Raw genomic sequence first — 19,481 nt, forward strand, 5'->3', positions numbered from 1 at the left:
ACGTGTGTCCCTGTGTATCAGAGGTGAGTCTACTGTCCTCATGTGTGTGGGGCAGGGGGGCGGTGGAGCAGACCCCATGTGTGAATGAATGCCTACCCATAGGCTCTGTGGTTTTTGGCAGTACTGTAGGCTTCGTGCTGGGGAATCCGTGTGCAGGTGTGGGTCAGGAGCTCTGTGGGACCCTGAAGGAGGAGCAGCCAGACACATGGACCCGTGAGACTATGGGATAGTTGCTTCCATTTCTGTGTCTCAGGGAGGGTGGTGAGAGGTACACTCTCTGTGCTCCATGTCCCATGGATTCAGATACTAAACCGCCCTTTCTTCAGGGGAAAGAAGCTAGGGGATGCTTTTCCAGGAGTCCATTGCCCCTGTGTGAATGGTGTGTGGGCATGGCATGAACCAAGTCCCCTCCACTCACCCTGCTGGTCCTTCCTTCCATAGCAGGTTAGGACAGGAGCTGCTAATCCTGAACGGTCACGCTTGGTGTTAGGGTGGGCCTCCTAGACGTCTGAGGGTTTGAGTGGAGAACAGACACAAGGTGTAGAAGGCTACAACTGATTTGGCCATTTCAAAGGAGCAAGTTGCTTCTCAGAGTGGGAGGGTAGCACCACATAACTTTTATTTAGGATCCTATTTTATTAGGATTTAGGGCTGTTGATGGGAATTTTGTACCTGGACTCCTTTCTGGAAGAGGAGGGAGGAATTGTGAGGAGAGGCAGTTTTCCTGATCCACCCCAAGGAACAGAGCCGTCTGGAGGCTTTGGCCCTTCCTGGGGGAAAACAGGCAGCAGCAGGTGCATGGGGAGCCCCAGGGTCTCCAGTTCCCCAAACACGGTCCTGACAGGGCTGAATGACAGTCAGGCTCACAGAGAGGTGTTGACTCTGCATGGATCTCCAGGTGCCAGGACATGCCAGAAAGGGCCAAGGGAGGCCAAAGGAAGCATCCAACTGGGTGTCATCCAATATCTGGAGAAAGTCTGTTTCCAAACCCTGTGGCACCAGCATGGAGCTGGGCGTTCCCGGGGGCTGTTCCCCTGCTCTCCCCACTTCACTTCCCATCAAGAAGGCCTAGGCTGGAGGGGGAGCAAGACCTCCGAAAAGTGGGCCTTCGGCAGGAAGTTCTTTAGGGACAAGATCAGAGACTTCCTAGGGGGTTTCCACTTCATTGTCTATGGGAGGCTCCCGCTCTGGGGGAAGTGGGAGGAGGTGGGACAGCTGAGACCCAGCAGGGAAATGCCTAGGGGCTGAGAGGATCTGGCAGAGAGGAGAGCATCCCCCCACACCCCGGCCTTGTAGGAAACTCCAGGCTGACACCTCCCTCACTGTCTCCTGGAGACAGGGGCTGTGAACGCAAAAGGGGAGATTGAGCTAAACCTAAGGGAGGGTTCCGGTCTACCTTGGGTGGGTTACCTGACTCACTCGTCTACACTCACTTGCTGCCCTTCCCCAGCCCACTTCTTTAGTCTGCCTGCACCACCCTGAGAGCCCTCTCGGTCTCGGCCCCTCAGTGGTGTCTCGTTCCCCTTTGGTGGCACCTCAGACGGATCTCTTGTCTTGGGACTTTCTGTGGATCTCTGACGGGGTCTCCATTTGAGGGCTTTCCTTGCTAGGTCTTCTCGGGTTTTTTGGTCTGAGGTCATCCTGTGGGGTCTTTCAGTGTGGGCCCTGCCATGGGGTCTGTGAGGGAGGGTCCCTTTGTGGAGTGTCTCATTACAGGTTCCTCTCTGGAGAAACCTTAGTCCAGGACCCTCTTGGTAGAAATTTGGTCTCTTCTGAGTCTTATCTCCCCCTTCCTCCCCTCACACACAGTAATTCTGTGTCCTGCTGTTTCCTCACAAACAGCACTTTACCTGTGAATTTCCAATCCTGGGCCCTTGGGGACTCCTCCTCCACTGATTTTACTGGAACAGTTTGGGTGAGGGAAAGAGAGGGAGCAAGAGTACACAAAACAGGGCACAGGTTCTCACGGGGTCCCACACTCAGGTCCACGAGCTGTGTGTCGCCCGAGTCGGCCCATCTTTCCACACAGGTGACCTGGGTGCAAGCTGTGACTCAGGTCAGCCTGGGGTCTGAGCACTTTGTACTTTATAGAGCATTTCTCTCCAGAAGCATGAACACCTGAGCAGGCATGAGGTCACCAGACACGGGGGCACACCAGCCAAGGTGTGGGGGGGGCCTCCCTACTCCCAGGTCAAAAACAGGCAGAGGGGTAGACAAGAGTCAGACAGCTGGGGAGGGAGAAAAGAGGGAAACAGTGGGAATCTGGCCGGAGGGGAACACCTGGTTGGCCTCAGGGCATCTTTTTTTCTGTCTTTCTCCTCACTGTGAGCTGTTGCCTATCAAGGTTGGGATCAAGTCTCACAGACTAATACCAGTTACAGCTCGGGAATACCATTCAGGTTGGAAGGCCTCATTGTGAGAGGAAGTGGCTTCATCTTGAAGAAGTGACAGAAGTCTATTCCAGGAGACAGTTGGAGTCACGACTAGCTCAGAAGGAGGACTGGTGGGCCCGTTGGTTTCCTTCTGGTAGAAGTGCCCCCACTGGTGAGCCTGTGAGGAAGGGAGGGAGTCAGGAGGCAGCTCCAGTCCCTTCAGAGAGATGAAGATGGACAATAGGAGAGAGAAGGGTAGGCTCCCTGCACCCCCACCCCACCCTGCCCCGGCATAGCCTTCAGTACAATGGGCTCTGGGTGTTCAGTACAATGAGGACTCTCTGTCTGCAGCCTGGGGAAGCCTTGGACGTTGCTCCTTCAGCCTCACAAACGCATCCTGGTTCACGGATGTGTGAAGAGAGGCTGCTGTGGGTCAAGCCAAGGCACAGGGAGGCAAGGCCAGCAGCCGGTGTCTTGCCCCAGCTTCAGAGTGTACAGGTGCGGGGGACGCAGGTAAGGGTCTGTGTCTGGAATCTGGAATCTTACGCCGAGCAGCTGAGCCTCCCCAGGGAAGGGAGTGATGGCAAGAAGCCTACTCAGTCGCCTGCCTGTCGAGATAAGAAGAGCTGAGAAGATGAGCCCCACCCCACACCTCCCTTATTCACCCCTGGCAAGTGCTGTCAGACAGGCAAAGGGCTATGGCGTCTCAGGGAGTTTCGGTGTTGGCCCATTTTCAGGCTGAGACCCAAGAGTTCGTCCCACCCATCGGCCTCAGCCTCCTACCCACAAGAACTGGTTCTTAGTCTCTTAGCATCCTGTGGGACTTAGGAAAAGCTTCTGTAGATCATCTCAGCCTGCCCCTCCATCCAGGCTCCAATCCCTGTCCAATCCCAAAGTGTCACCATGTCACTCCCATAATGGGTACATCAAAGGAGAAGGTGTCCTGGCAGAGTATGGGCCTTTGCCTCCTTCAAAAGTCAGTTTTAGACATGATTAGGAGTACCTTTAAAGCTAATTCAAAAGCTGAGTGAGAGATGGCTTTTGGCTATATTTAAAGGCGATGCAGGGAAAGGGTGTCAGAAGGGAGTCTGGGTTACAGGCATGAAATTGTGGTTTAGCTAAACAGTTACCCTTCTTAAATATCAGGAATTTGAAATAAGTTGATTTGAGAATCTGGTCATCATCCCAGCATTACTGCCTCTTAAACCCATACAGTCCTCAGGAGCTCTTTACCCCTGAAGTCAGAATTTGGAGAATGCCTATGGCTTCCCAGGTAAAAGACAAATATGGTAGTGCTGAGACAGAAAACCAAAGCTATTTCTTGTTCTGGGAGAAGGGGACTAACCCAGAAACCTATGTACCTCTTTAGTTCATTCTTCTATGGAGAGCTTACTTTGCGCCAGGAACTGTGTTAGGCACTTTTCATTCAGTATTCTGTTTGCTCCTTAAAAGAACTCTGGGAAGTATCATTAGTCCCAATTTTTGTTTTTAATTTTTTTAAAGAATATTTCATTTATTTATTTGACAGAGAGAGAGAGAGCACAAGCAGGGGGAGCGGAAGCAGTCTCCCCGCTGAGCAGGGAGCCCCATGCAGGGCTCGATTCTAGGACTCTGGGAGCAGGACATGCACCGAAGGCAGACGCGTAACTGACTGAGTCACCCAGGTGCTCTTCGTTATTCCCAAATTTTAGATGAGAAAACTGAGGTTCCTATACGTGGCCAGGGTCCTCCACTAGTTAGCCATAGCGCTGGGATTAAATCCAGGTCTGTGGGCCACCAAAACCAATGCTCTGAGGCCACTCTAGGCGCTACTGAGGCAGTTTAGAAAACTGAGGGGCCCGTCTCTGCCTTTTTCTCCAGCGCCGTTGAAGAATCCGCATAGGGGAAGCGTGTGCTGAGCATATCTTTGTTAGGCTGTGCCCAGCTCCAGGGCTCCTACGAAGCAAAGCCCATTTCTCTATGGGAGCAGAAGGTGAGGAGCAGCCGAAGCCCTTTACGACTGTGTCCAGGGGACCCACACTAGTTCTGCATATTCACGTATGACTGCCTCTCTAGAAAGTCTCAAACTACAGCAGGAAGGGCTTAGGCTAGGCTCAAGAAATGCCTTCCTAAATGTAGTACAGTGGGACAGGCGCTGCCGTACGGTGGCAAGGTCTCCCCTAGAAGTCTGTGACTGTGCAGGATGCGGAGCACCAGGGTTTTACCTGGGAGTCCTCCCTTGGTGGGTCTCAAAATTATTCCTCAGATCACAGTGGCTCCCATGGCTGCTTACTCCATCCTGTTTCTGGAGTGTTCTAAGAGCTGGAGAGCCCCTGAGCCTCGGTCTCTGTCTTGCTTGGCATGGCAGTCACCCCTCCCACACCGCAGTCACTACACCCCCAGGGGCCATAATTTAAATCTCTGCCAGAACCACACACATCACTGCCCGGGGTGTGGGGGGGAGGTTTCTCCCTGCTTTTCCCGCTTTTCCCCGGGTGGAGGTCCACCCTTTTCCCCTCATCCTGATCATCTCCAGACCTCGGGCGTCCAGACTGCCAACTGCCTGATTACCTGATGCAAATTAAGACTGCATGCTCAACTGGGATTGGCTGGGGAGCCGGGGATGCAAATTGCCTCACCAAGACTTTATCTGGTTTGAAAGAGTTAAAGTGCTGCCCCAGAGAAGAGGGTGGGGGTGGGGGTGGGGGGTCAACACGATTTGAATAAAATATTCTTCTGTCTTTAACGGCTTCAGTATTTGGGTGGTTTAATAAGGAGAGGAGCTGAGAGAGTGAGTTAGTTCAAAGTTGCCTCTTTGCTTCTCTTTGCTGATCCTGGAGGAGACTTAGGGCCTCTTAGGTGGTGGCAGCTGTCTGTTATGGGTAAATGTTTAATTTATTGAAATGAAGCAGGGCAGCGAGGCCGGACCAGCAGCACTAGGGGGCTGAGATCAGGCCTGGTGTAGGTATTCTGTCTCTGCGGGGCACTGACCCGCCCACCATCCCTTTCTCCCTGAGCACGTTGAAGGAGTAGGAAAGAAGGTAAGGATCCCCAAAGGAGAAGGATCTCCGGAGGGCCACACAGGAGCTAGGGTTTGATCCCCAGACAGTGGGCTCACCTCTGAGAAACAGACAGAGAGCAGGGGCAGGAATTGGGCAAGAAAGGTGAGAAGGGCAAGCCTGGGTTCAAGGGTGCTCTTACCTCCCTGGGTAGGGTTATTATGGGGAGGGGGAGGAGGAGAGGGGGGACGGATATTTCTTATGCTACTTTGAAAAAACAAAATAAATCCCTCAAATCCCAAAGGCAATGAGGATTCAAAATGGGAAGCCGTCCCCACCCGGCGCCCCACCCCGCCACCCCCACCTCTCCGTACCCCTCCCCTTGTTAAATTTTTACTAACTGAGCCTGGTGATTGAAGGAAGTGACAATGAATGATGCAAAAGGTGAGAGATCCCACAGTAGCAGCAGAGAAGGGGGAAAGAAAGGCCAGGGAAAGGAGGCGCGCCTGGGAGGAGGGGATTTGTGCCCTGAGCTTATGAATATTCTAATGGTTGTATGTTCGGGAATCAGGAATTTGAAAGTCTGATGGTTGTTGTAATTACACATTCATCTTTGCTGTTTAGTTAAAGCCACATATGTCATAGCAAGAAAAATTGTGACCTGTTATTAAAATCAGTTTGTGTTTTCCCTGCAGATATCAAGATGAGTGGGGATGTAGCCGACTCCACGGATGCTCGCAGTGCCCTCGGCCAGGTGGAGACAGGTAAGGGTCTTCTCTTCTGGGGAATGAAGCCAGAAAGCACAGCTGGGAGCATGTTGTTGCAAATTGTCATGGAACAATACGGTATCTTTTCTTGCTCCGTCTTTCAGCCAATCAGACCCCAAAGCTGGGTCTCCGGCAATGAAGGAACTCCCTTAGAGACATAGGATGTGACCCTGAAGTCTTCGAACAGTAGATAGTGGTCTAAAGGGGGCCTAAAGCTCCGGAACAAGGCTAGGAAAGGGCCAGATCCTGAAAAGCAAAATGGAATCAGGAAAGTTAGGGAGGAGATCAACTTCTTTTTTTTTTTTTTTTTTAAAGATTTTATTTATTTTTCAGAGACAGAGGGAGAGAGCGCGAGCGAGCACAGGCAGACAGAGAGGCAGGCAGAGGCAGAGGGAGAAGCAGGCTCCCTGCCGAGCGAGGAGCCCGATGTGGGACTCGATCCCAGGACCCTGGGATCATGACCTGAGCCGAAGGCAGCTGCTTAACCAACTGAGCCACCCAGGCGTCCCGGAGATCAACTTCTTGATGCTCCTTTCCAACACCTGTGGAAGCAGCGGGCTGTGGTCCTAGCCTCTCTCACTGAGAGAAAGCACTGTGTGTCTTCTGTAGATGGGGACCGAGGCCTTTTAACCCCAGATTTCTCAATAGGCCCTCAAGGAACTAGCCCAAGAGGCCCGTGCACAAGCTTTCCTCTTCCAAATTACATGCATGTGGGTGGTAAAGAGACCCAGAAAGAAAGGCTCGGAGCCTGGGAGAGGACTTTGCTTTGTGAAGAAGAGGATGAGGGCAGGAAAGAATTGAGAAGAAAGTTTCCTAGCTCTCTGCTTTTAACTCCACGGTCCAAGCTTTGCTTTGAAAGCTCCATATAATTAAAAAGAACTTAAAGAAACATGAGTATAAATTGTAACACCACCAAATAACTTTAATAGCCTTCCAACAAGACCTCAATTAGTCTTTCATCTGGATCATTAGAGACATAGAAATTAGAAGTGGAAGAGAATCAATGTCCCCCAGAGCTAAACTCTTTTCCCAAGTCTTCAGGTGCAGTCTAATCCCATTCTTGAAGCTTGGGTCAGGGGCAAGATAATTGGGGGTCCTGGGGAGGGCATCTGCAGGACACACTTACCATAAACTTTTCTGCTCCCCAATTTAATATTAAAACAATCCAATTGTGCAGGTAGCAATACACATGAAAGCTGTGGGTTCTACGTCTTTCTCTGTGAGTAGCCATAGCTGGGCTGGGAGAGTGTGGGCCGGTTGTGCTCATTTTTCAATTGAGTTAATTGCTGAGTATGTTATACTGAGGGTCTGTGGAGGGAGATACTTGTTCTCACCAGGGGAGAACAGAATTTCCTCCAGCCTGGAGAACTGGAGCAAGGCTTTAAAATCAGTTTCAGCTGGGGTTGCCTGGGTGGCTCAGTCGGTGAGGCACCCAAGCCTGGATCTCGGCTCAGGTCATGGTCTCAGGGTCGTGGGATCCAGCCCGGCATGGGGCTCTGTGCTCAGCATGGAGTCTGCTTGGGATTCTCTCTCTCTCTCTCTGTTCATTGGCTCTCTGTCTCTTCATGTCTAAATAACATCGTTAAAACAAAAACAAAAACATAAAATCAGTATAGCTGGAGAGTGATAGGCAGTCATGGCTCTGACACTCTGCCCTGGAGAGGAATCAGACTCCAGAATCCTCTATGCAGGAGACCCTGGGCTGCCCTTTCCTGGTAACAGGCTGGCTGGAGCCAGTTCTGTTCACCTGGGCCAGGCATACTACCCCAGGTGTGTGCGGACACAGCTAAGAGAGTGGCCATGTGGCAACAAGACCACACTGTTATTCTGCGACTAGTTAAGCAGTCAAGTCAGGGTAACCATGTTGGGAGTGGGAAGGAGCTACATGAAACCCTAAAAGGTGAGCCAGGAGAGAAAGGGAGTTCAGGTCCTGGGTGGGGGTTCGGAAGCTGAAGCTGTTAGAGATGATTTGCCCAGGTTCTGGCCTCTTCTCTGGAACTCTGCAAGCTGTGGGTAGACTAAGCCGAAGGAGAAAGAATCCGGACACAAGTTAGCACTTTGGGAATCTGATCGCCATCCCAGGTTACTCCCAGTTCCTTACGTGACCTTATCCCAGCCACTTTGCCTCCTTAGGAGGCAGGAATAGATGATCTTTGAAGGGTATGGATTTAAAATCACAGCTTAGGGCGCCTGGGTGGCTCAGTGGGTTAAGGCCTCTGCCTTCGGCTCAGGTCATGATCCCAGGGTCCTGGAATCGAGCCCTGCAACGGGCTCTCTGCTCAGCAGAGCCCCTCTGCCTGCTGCTCTGCCTACTTGTGATCTCTGTCTGTCAAATAAATAAATAAAATCTTTAAAATAAAATAAAATCACAGCTTAGCTGCTCCCCGGCTGTATGATCTGCTAAGTTAGCTTAACCTCATCTCTTCTGTAGAGAGAGGCAATTAATGTCGCAGAGATGATGTTTAGAGCCCTTAGCATAGCGCTTGACACATGGCAGCTCTGGTCATCATCACATCCAATGGCATCGTCGAGGACCTATGATTCTGTAGTTTGCAGAAGGAGCAGCGTGGCTGAGCACTTTGTGACCCCAGGTAGCTGTGATGCCCTTCTCCCGTTGGGTCAGGCCAAGTGGGTCAGCCTCCGAGGCTGGTTTTTCTCATTTCCCATTCAAGAAGGGATTCTGTGTGGGTCTTCCTCAACTCCAAGACCAAGAAGTCCGTGCTCTGTGCTGTCTGGAAACTTCTCTGCCCCTAGAGTCTTCCCTTCTAGGGACTCAGCGCCGTGGCCGGTTAACATCCATACTTAGGTGATCAGCAAATTACTGTATGTTTTTAAGGGCAAGAAAAAAGAGGTAGCTAATTAAAGTAACCAAACTTCCTGGAAAGTCATTCTGACTCATTTTTTTTTTACAGAGAAAAGCTTATTATGAGTCACAATGGTTACCAACTTGGTTAAATGGCTTCCTTTGGATTTTTAAAAGGCAGATTCCCCTTCCCAGCAGTGCGTGAATTAGGGGGTGGTTTGTCTCTGAGTTTTAAAGGAACTACAAACAAAAGGTGACCTAGAAACCCCCAGCTCTCTGAGAGCACCTTCTGTGTTGTGTGAAATCCCCAAGGGGCACCAGGGTTGGGAGCTGGGAAAGGGAAGTCATTTCCCCATCCGCACAGGCTAGGACTTCGAAGAGCCTCCTCAGGTGCAGACACAGACCTCCTGGCTGGTAGACACCTGGCAGGCATCTCCATCATTCTTCCCTTTCCTCCTGCTTGTAAGGAGCCGAGGCACGGAGAGACACAGGACAGACTGAATGCTCAAGGCCTCCGAGTGTCTTTGCGGCAGCACGAACCCCCACAAGAGTTCCCAAACCCCTGTTCAGTCCTTTTCCCCCCACCCTTGCCCCCCACCCCCAGAGGACCGGAGCCAAGTGTTTAGATTTCCAAATCATCAGCTTTTCTATCCTTTCTTTTAGTTCCCTGACTGTTATTTTCCCTTCATCCTTGGAGCTGACAGCATTTTTTTTTTTTTTTCCTGTTCTCAACTGAGCGGTTGATAGACAATGCAGGCTTACCCACATTTTGAAAGCTCCCGGGGCTGTGACTGACAAGCCCCGAGTGCCCATACAGCTAACCCTGTGACTTTTGACCACATGGGTCACAGAGTGGCCTCAAACGGAGGACAGGTACGCTGGGCATGGGAAGAAGGAGAGAAACTCCGGCGACATTCACGTAGCCCCTTCCCCATACCTGAGGACAAGGACGTGGGCCTCGGATTTCACAGGCGTCATCGCATTTCATTCTTACGATCCCCGTTTTTAGCAAGGAGGAAACTGTGGCTGAAGAAGGAGAAACTGTCTTGCCCAGGATTTTACACCTTCTAACCAGGAATCAAACTAGGGCCTGTCTGACTCCTAATGAGGTTTGTTTTTTTGTTTTTTTGTTTTTTTAAGATTTTATTTATTTATTTATTTACTTATTTGACAGACAGAGATTACAAGTAGGCAGAGCAGCAGGCAGAGGGGCTCTGCTGAGCAGAGAGCCAGATGCAGGGCTCAATCCCAGGACTCTGGGATCATGACCTGAACCGAAGGCAGAGGCTTTAACCCACTGAGCCACCCAGGCGCCCCACCTAATGAGACTCTTATCTTGGCTCTGCCGTTTGCTCTTGCAGACTATTGGGCAAAAGCTTCCCCACCAGGACCTTTTTTTCCTCCCATAAAGGAAGGATTTGGTCTGGGTAATCTCTAGGAGCTGAATCTTGAAAACAGTGCACATGTTCCGCTTTTCCAAATTCCCTGCTATCGTGTCCCATGTCCTGCGTTTTTGGAAAGGCTTCCTCAGAGCTGAGCCCTCCCTCTCCGGTACATCACCCTCAGCTTCTCCTTGGTCCCTTCTTCCCAGTTGCCTTCTCCGTGTTCCCTTGGACACCACCAGCCTCCTTGCTCTGTTTTCCTCTGAGCCCTCTCTCCGACCTAGCTGGTTGTCTCACAACCAAGAGCCAAGGAGCACGCTAGTGTAGACCCTGGGCTCAGAAAGATGAAGAAACCATCCATGTCCTCAAGGGGCTTTCCTTCTATCACAGGAAATCATGGTGGAAGGGATGAGGGTGATAATTGTGTCTAAAAGACCACATTCAAACACCTAATGTGTTCGGCTTTTGTAACAATTCTGTGTGGGTTTGTGTCATCATCCCACTTTGAAGTTGAGGGATTTGAGGCTGATTTTCCCAAGATCCCATACCTAGCAAATGATATAGTTAAATCCAGGTCTTTCTCGTGACTTTCTACCCAAAGATGGTGGTGGGAGACTGGGGACCAACACAGGAGCCAGTGACAGAGGACACAAGAGACTGGTAGCATCAGGTGCCAAGATGATGGAGGGGAGGCACCAGCCGAAGGGGCTGGCGGGAAGCCAAACCCCTGAAAGGTGGATTGGTATAGTCCAAGAGCCAGAAGCCTGGTCTGGGGCCAAAACATCCTTGCTGGGGGAGAGCAGGGACTCCGGTGAACTGGGGAGGGTGAGAATCTGGCCTCAGAGAGAATTTTCTCCTTCCCTTCTCTCATCCTGAGCCAGCCTCGCTAATGCACCCGTCACCACCCTCACCAACTCTTTGATGGGACCCTGGGGTGGAGTTGGCAAACCCAGATGATAGTGGGGCAAATTCCTTGGCACCCTTGTCCTGCTCGGAGATATGGGAAGGAAGAATTCTGTGAGGGGAACCAGGGGATGACAGGGAGCTAGAGATGAGGGAGGGACTGAGCTTTGTCTGTTGTCCTTTCCGGCCATTCATTGTCCTGTTGGTGAGGCAGAATGGCTAACACTTGCCCCCCCCTCCAGAAGGACCTCCAAGGCATCTTAGCTCTTTGGGAATCCTTTTGCCTTTCACCCTGTGAACTTCCAACATGGCATCCAACATGACCATGAAGGGGAGTACAGATAGGCTAGTGCCTCTCATAAGGAAGAATGAGTAACTGACCCAAGACTAGAAAGTCCTTCTCAACCAACTCATTCCTCACCATCTCTACCCTCCTGAGTCCTCAGCAGCTAAGGGTAAAGAAACTGTGTCTCATCACAACCAAGAAGTGAGGTTCTAGGCAGCAACAGGCAGAAGCCTTTTAGAGATGCATATGGCTTTCAGTCTGAATACATATAGAATAAAACGATTCTTTCCATGACAGAGAGGACAGCAGAAATCTAGGAAGCACTTGGAGGGGGGGTGGGTAGTGAGGAAGAGTCTCCCACTGACAGCCCTTTTTAAATGAGGTGCTCGTGCACACACACCCGCCCCTTTCCTGATTAAATGACGGAGTGGGTATGAGTGTGCTCCGCAGAGCATACACCCTGTACAAAGACAATCCATCATTAGGTTGATAATTACCAGAAACATTCAGGAGACAAGACAATGCTCTGTCACTGAGCGATGTGGGCCACGTCTACTTGTGCCCTAGACTTGAGTTTCCTCATGGTAATAGGGGGAGGAGGGTGCTGGAAGAGTAAAAGGAAGGGGATGAACTAGTGGTCTCTAGGACTCGCACCTGCTGACACTGGTCCTGCCCCTCCCCGTGTACCTGCTCGGTCCCTCACCTCTCTTGAAGAGGAAAGAGAAGCCACAGCCCTTTCAAGTGTCCAGGGGGGACTGAGATGAATTTTTTTTCTTAGATTTTATTTATTTATTTGACAGACAGAGATCACAGGGAGGCAGAGAGGCAGGCAGAGAGAGAGGAGGAAGCAGGCTCCCCACTGAGCAGAGAGCCCGATATGGGGCTTGATCCCAGGACCCTGAGATCATGACCTGAGCCGAAGGCAGAGGCTTAACCCTCTGAGCCCCGTGAGATGAATTTTTGAGGTTGTAAGGATTCTGCGGTTGGAGGGATTCTTGTCCATGCCTCTCTCTTCCTTTGGTGACATTTCAAAACCATCCCTGGAAAATGAAGGAATCTCCTGGGGTTAAGAGGTATTTTCTTTAAGAAGAGCTAATCCCACAATTTCTCCTGGCCCCCTATTCTTGTAGGATATATTCTTTAGTGCCTAGAAGTCCATTCTCATCTCTTGCCTGAGACCCCCACACTGCAGCATAAGCCTCTTGTGATAGTCCTCTAAACCAGAACGCTTTCTGTGTCTGTGAGAGGGAGGTTAGAAGGAACAAACTCACCACCCAGCCTTCAGACCATGGCTCCGTGTGCCGGAAATCCCGGGAGAGCAGCTTGTGGTGTGAGGACTTGCCAGTCTGACCCTAGCAATCTGAGAACCCTCCCAAACAAAACAGCCACGGCAAACTGCTCTCACCTATACCAGCCTTATCACTCACAGACTCTTACTCATTCGTGATTCCCAAACCCAAGCCCCCAGGGCAAACAAGGCAGGATCCTGCTGCCCAGATGAGCCGTGGTTGGCCGGGTCAGTCCTGCCTGGCACCATCCGTTCTAACTTTTGGAGGTCTCTTGAAGGAAGTGGCTCCCACCACCCTTGCCTCCCATCTTTGCAGCCCCCAGAAGAATGTGGACAAAGAAAACAGGCCCAGTTGAGGGGGGGGCATCCACGTGCTGTCACCATCCACATGGTTTCCTCGGTGGGCATTCCTTAGGGGGCACTGCCTCTCCAACAATCTGGGGTACAGGACCTGTTCCACTTCTGGTCTATCACAGACCGGCAAGCGGTCCTATCGCACAGGACAGCAGGTCTACCCACCACACACATTCAAGCCAGTCTATACCTGCCATCCACAGGAAAAGCCCAGTCATCACATGCTTGGGTCTCTATTAACATTTCTAAGTTCACTCTCTGTGTTTGTATTATCTGGTCTCAGACTTTGGCACACAGTTTGCAGAGCAGCTCTGGCTGTTGGAGCACACCTCGAGGGACCCCATCTTAGAGGGGTTGGCATCGTGTGTCAGAATGTCCCTGCCCCTTGGCATACCATGAGCCATGGATGCATCCAACCTTCGGTATATATATATCTTTTTTTTAAGATTTATTTATTTGACACAGAGAGAGCACAAGTAGGCAGAGAGACAGGCAGAGAAAGACTGGGAAGCAGACTCCCTGCTGAACAGAGAGTTGATGCGGAGCTCGATCCCAGGACCCTGAGATCATGACCCGAGCTGAAAGCAGATACTTAACGCACTGAGCCACCCAGGCCTTCGGTATATCTTATGATCTTCTTCCCATGCCTCCCCTCCCACTGTGGGTATCATGGGTGTGATGCCAGAGAGATCCAGCAGGAGAGGTGGGTCCCAGGCTGTCCTCCATGGGCAGGGGGTGCATGACAACCCCCCCCCAACACACACACAGTGGGAGACTCAGACCACTGCCACTTGCTGGGCCTCAGTCCTTCAGTAAGGCACCCCACATCTATGCCCACCCCCGCCCTCCCAGGTGTGAGTAAATGCGTTTGGTCTCTTGGGTCCACCCTCTTCCTCCAGAAACAATTAGGGCATAGAACACCTGGTGTGGAAAAGTGCTGACCAAGTGGAAAAAGAATTTAAAGAGAAAGGAGTTACTGAAGTAGGATGCCTTTCAGGGGCTCGAAGGCAGCCCAAGTCTGGGCAACTGAAATGCAGTCCTACCGCGCCCCTCCATAGACCCGCTCACGGACTCGCACTCATAAAATCTCCACCTCCGAGCCCTCCGGCCCATGGAGGTGCTCCCACTGGCAGTCTTCCCTCCTGGCAGAGGCTGCTCTTTCAAAGGCAGCCTGGAGATCCCGGGGGTGGGGTGGTTGGGAACTTTGCTGGAGGGGCCGGCATTTGCTGGTGGGTCCCCTATTGAAATCACCGCCCCTAGGAAGGGTTTTGCCTGGAATCACCCATCCATAGGAAGAGTTACTGAGAGGGAGAAGCAGCTTTGGGAGGAGAGGAAGGGGATCAGACCAGAGTGTCCTTAAAAGGGAAGCTGCGGGAGGTCACCCCAGCTAGGGCTGGTCCTCTCCACACACACCGCCCACGTCCCCCCTACCCCCCCCAACCCCCGCCCAGTCCTGGAGCCCAGGTATCCAGCTGGGCAGGGCAGGTTTAGAAAATGAGCAGAGTCCTCACAGTTGGTAAATTTAATTTCCAAGGACTTCAGCCACTGACATTTCTGTCCCTTTCTGCCTCCTCTGGGGGTTGGTGCTCCCTGGAGGGGGAATGGTGCACTTCTGGGGTAACAAGAGGGCCCTGGGAGACTCAGGGAGGGCAGGCCTTTGTGCCAACCCAGGAGCATGGGAAACTGAGCTACAAGCATCTCCCAAAAAGCACCAGTGCTGTTGACTCAAAAAATAATAGGTGTTAATTTGCATGGCATTTTACATACAGGTTCCGTGCTGGGCTTTTCATCTCCCACCATGGTTCCATGGAAGCCCCCTAGATCTCCCCTCTCCCGCCACCTCCTTTAGGGGGCCTTTCTGTGTCCTCTGGACTCCAGAACATCCCCCGCCCCCCAACACCTAGCCCATCCTTGGATTAGCCCAGGTCAGGAAAAAACTCAGTTGGTCTTGCTTGGATCGACTTGGTCCATATTTGCACCGGGAAAGCAGGCAGGTGGGCTGGCAGGTCTGGGCCCCGCTGGCCAACTCCATTAGTGGTGCCCCCACTGCCTGCTATGGGCCTCAGTGAAGCCCCTGGCAGGGGGCTTGCCTACCCCCTTCCCACACCTGCTCGGACTGGGAAGAGGAACAAAAAATCTAAGCCAGAGAGCCCAGAGAGGTGCTGAAAGGAGAGGAAACCCAGTGGTTGCTATGACGATGGGGTCTTGGCGCCCAATTTGCATAGGGCGATGATTTCCATACTGCAGGGTGAATTTCCATATCCCTGCCTCAAAGCCTGTTGGGGCGGGGAGGGGGAGAGAGGAGAGGTCATTTGAAATTCAAATGAGGATGATTAAGGTTTTCTTGAGGAGAGAAGCTCGGACAAAGGGGGTGAAGCCAGCTGGCACATGTCTGCCCCAGGCTCAAAGTTATCAAAGGGAGGCGGCACTGGGGCTGACTCCCTCCCAACCCGCCTCCACAGGCGGCGAAAGAGCTGACCGAGGTCAGGCTGGGCTGAGTGTTACTGGCCTTTGCCTCCTGGGAGAACCTGGCAGGTCCCCCTCCTGCCCCTGGACTCAGTTTACCCCTCCATGTCCTGAGGACGCTTGAGCTCAGAGCAAGAACACACCACTGAGCATGTTCTACTTCCCGACTTGAGCCTCCTCCCTCTGGTGACCACAGACTGGTCATCTCAGTTTTTCCACGCATGAGATTGGAAAAACAATCTGTACTTTCTTGTTTGGCTGCGGAGACTTGAGGACAGACGGATTCTAGCCTCTGCCGTCCACCTGAGCTCTTAGACAATCACTTCCCATCCTTTGGCCTGAGCGTGCATCGGATGACAGGTGTGACCTGGAGGGTCTCTGCAACCACTTCTGGCTCTGAGATTCGATGGCGTGAGAGCCCTTGGATCCTCTGCACACACCAGTTACTATTGGAATGATGTGAATTGCTGCACCTCTGTCCGCAGCTTGCCAAGGCACAGTCATGGGGGAGTATAGACTTTGGAACCAGAGTCTGTGTGCGAATTCCAGCTTCTCTGCTTACTAGTTTCATGACCTTGGGCTACTTACTTAATGGTTCCCTGCCCAGTTCCTTAGTCTGTAAAATGGGGGTAATAATTGTACCTATCTCATGACGTTGCTGTAAGGATGGAACGGGTCAATATTTAACTCCAACACACTTACCTCTGTGCCCGCCGTAGAGTAATACTGTTTGCTAGTATTAGTATCAGAGGCATCAGGTGGCCACACAGTGGGGCAGGAACTCAGCAGCCAATCCAGAGAACCTGTCTGCTGAGTAGACCTGCCTATGATTTCATTTGCTTTGGCCAAGACGCTGTTGTAGCCACTTGTATTTTGGAGTGGGAAGCCTGCTTCAGGGTAGGGTCCCAGGAGCAGCCCTCAAAGCTACGTGGTCACCCCACTGGGCACCTGCCCGGCTAGAGGGGTCAGTGACCTCTAACCCTGAGGGCTTCTTCTATGGCTCCTGACTCAAGCCCATCTTTATTTCTCAGAAAAGAGAGAAATGTCAGGAGGAGGGGAAGGAGCAGGTAGAGAGACCCTCTCCTCCAGGACCAGTGCTAAGGCACAGGCCAGGTGTCATGATATTAGATGACATTACTAGTTCTGGAAAATCTAAAGGCCCTTCCTTCGAGTTTCTACAGCAACCTCATATGAGGCTTCATCTGGAGATAGGGCGATGTAGTACGGACAGACAGCCTTGCCCGGTGGACAGACTTGGGCTTGAGTTTCTGCCCAGTGATTTGCTAATCAGGGATCTTGGGCAGGCCAATGAACCCGTCTGAGCCTCCTTTCCTCATCTGTGAAATGGGGATAATGAAAGCACCTACTCATAGGGTGCTTGTAAGGGTTAAATGCTGCATGTGTATAAAATGTTTACTACAGAGCTTGGTGCGTAGTAAATGCTCAATAAATGTCAGCTACTAATTATTCCTTATTATTTGAAAACAGTGTTCTGCTGCCAAAATGTTTGAAAATGCTCTGATCTAGTCCTATTCTCCTGTTTTATGGGGGGAGAGCCTGGGGTCAGAGAAGGGGAATGACTTTCCCAAGGTCACAGTGGGGATGTGAGAGGGAGGTTTCTTTAGGAACACTTTCCCCCCACCCCAGAGGCAGTATTCTCTATCCTTTGTTTTTGTTTTGTCCTTTCTTTGCATTAAGCCTCTCCCCTCTCTCTCCTCACCACCCTTCCCTCTGAGGTGGCCCCTCCAGCCCCAGAGAGGAGGAAGACCTTACTCTACTGGAGGGAAAGCAGAGAGAAAGCTGGTGGGCTCTGGGCTCTGCAGGGGGCTGTGTGACCTCGAACAAGCCCCACCCTCTCTGAGTCTCTAGTCACTGGTGGAACCAGAGTGCTGTCACTCCAGCCCTGTAGACCTCACAGGCCAGTGGCATGGGGATCTAATAATGACCCGGAGGGGGAAAGGCACAGCACAGCAGAGGAGCAAACCTGGTGCATGTCACCGTGATCAGTGTGTGTTGGCAAGGACACTGGCCCTGGGGCCAGAGCTTTGAGGTCCAAGTTCCTTCCCCTGCCCTCCCCCGCCCCACCCCAAGTTCTGGCGCTGGGACCCAGCCTCGGTTTCCTTGTCTGTAGAAAAAGCTGTGAGGAAGGAATGAAATGAGAGTCTCTTGGTGGCAGATTTTGGACCTGTAAGTTGTTCCACAAGTGTGAGATAGAATCTCTTGTCCAAGCTTTCCTCCTACGCATGCACCCCTCTGAGCCGCACAAGGACCTCTGTGTGCACGCAGGAGAGCCCAAGCCCAGCTGTGTGGCCCCCTCGGGCAGCCCCTCCTTTTCTTCTCAATCCACGTCGCTCTGCTCCGGGAAGAGGGCTAGCATAGAGCTGCTCCGTCTCCCGTACTTAAGGCTCTTTGAACCTCTTCCTTCCCAGGGCTGGGCCAAGGGCAGAGTGCTGCTGGTCTGGAGTTGACCCCCACGGGTGTCGCGCAGAGTCAAGGGTGGGCATCGGAGCTCCGGGGATTAGTTCCTGCTGTGCAGCTTCTTACCTGTATGATCTTTAGCTCATCACTCGTCCTCTCCAGGACTCAGTTTCCTTACCTGGAAAGGCCAGGGATAGCATTAGGAGTCTCTATTCCTCTTAAGCCTGAAATACTTCTGATCGAAAAATCACAGGCGAGGAGATTCTCTGAAATGTGCCCACGAGGGCCACGAGAACCCTGGCTTGCTCACAGAGTTCTTCCCTTGGAGCTGGAGTTTTGTTTTCCAGGCTCAGGGGACTACGAGTTGAGACTTTGGCGGGGACCTGGCTCTTCTGGCCGCATTCCTTGCCGCAGGGGCCTGAGTCCCTGGCCTGTTTTTCTGGAACGTGGTGCGTTCACCCGGATGCTCCTTCAGTGTGATTTCTGACAGCGTTGTCCCCTTTGGGCCAGCAGGAGGTGAGGGGGTCCTGTGGGGGAGCCCCGGGGAGTCCCATCTACCGCTCAGGCTGAGAAGCAGTGGGGATTCTAGGGCCTAAAAGATGAGAAGACCGTGTGCGGAGCCTTTCATTTATCAAAGAACATCATGACAGAGGGCAGAGGAAGCTGGGTTTCCCTTCCAGCCAAGGGGGTGCCGTGGAGCCCCTTGTGTCCTCCATGGCTCAGCCCCAGGCTCTGGATCTGTGGGAGGGGACCAGAAAACAAGGCTTCAGGGTTCAATCTCACAAGTGTGTGTGGGGAGAACAGGCGTCAGGTCGCTCACCTGGGCCATGTCACCAGGAATCCCTGAAAGGTTTGCTCTGTGGCTCTTCCTTGGGGTAGAGAGGAAGGAGTTTAAATCCTGAGTATTCCCAGCTCCACACATGGCTGGAGGTCAGGGGGACCTAAGAGGGATCGTCCTGTCCTGGAGTGGCACAGGGGTTTCTTCAGGACAGCTCTTTCTGACCATCAGCAGCTGTCACCAAAGCAGGGACATTAGGACAAGGAACACGGTGCAGTGATGCATTTCTGGTGCTTCCCTGGGCTTGGCTTGCCCCCACACGCATGTCTGCTTTTGCTCCCTCCACCCCCAGAGGTAAAGTGACGACCGAGGACACCAAGCTAGTGGGGAACTGGGAGTCAGAGCTGTCCTGACCCCTGAGCTAGGGCTCTGTCTCCTCTCCATCCCAGGTCCTGCATCCCATTCTTCTGGGGTTTTCAGGGGGTTCTCCTCAGGCTCCCCCCCTGGGCATTTCCTTGCCCCTATGAAGGAGATGGCAGGAATGCAGACAGAATTTTTTATTTTAATATTGAAGGGAAATTGAAGGCTGCGGAGATTAAGCCTCTTGTCCCAAGTCCAGCGTAGAACAGCCTTGGCAGCAACCCTCAAGCTCAGTTTCCCACGTGTTCTCTATATAGAACTCTGAC

At 52.2% G+C, this 19,481-nt stretch overlaps 1 protein-coding gene across 2 annotated transcripts in view; it reads left to right on the forward strand.

Annotated features, from left to right (window-relative positions):
- POU2F3 (POU class 2 homeobox 3) overlaps positions 1-19,481 on the forward strand; it is a 104,980-nt gene that overhangs the window by 27,764 nt on the left and 57,735 nt on the right. For both annotated transcript variants that reach the window (XM_032357653.1, XM_032357654.1), the window contains one exon: positions 6,046-6,114. In XM_032357653.1, the coding sequence (XP_032213544.1) occupies positions 6,046-6,114 (69 nt within the window). The remainder of the gene's footprint in view (positions 1-6,045; positions 6,115-19,481) is intronic.

This window comes from Mustela erminea, chromosome 9, assembly GCF_009829155.1.
Source record: "Mustela erminea isolate mMusErm1 chromosome 9, mMusErm1.Pri, whole genome shotgun sequence".
Classification (NCBI taxonomy): Eukaryota; Metazoa; Chordata; class Mammalia; order Carnivora; family Mustelidae; genus Mustela; species Mustela erminea.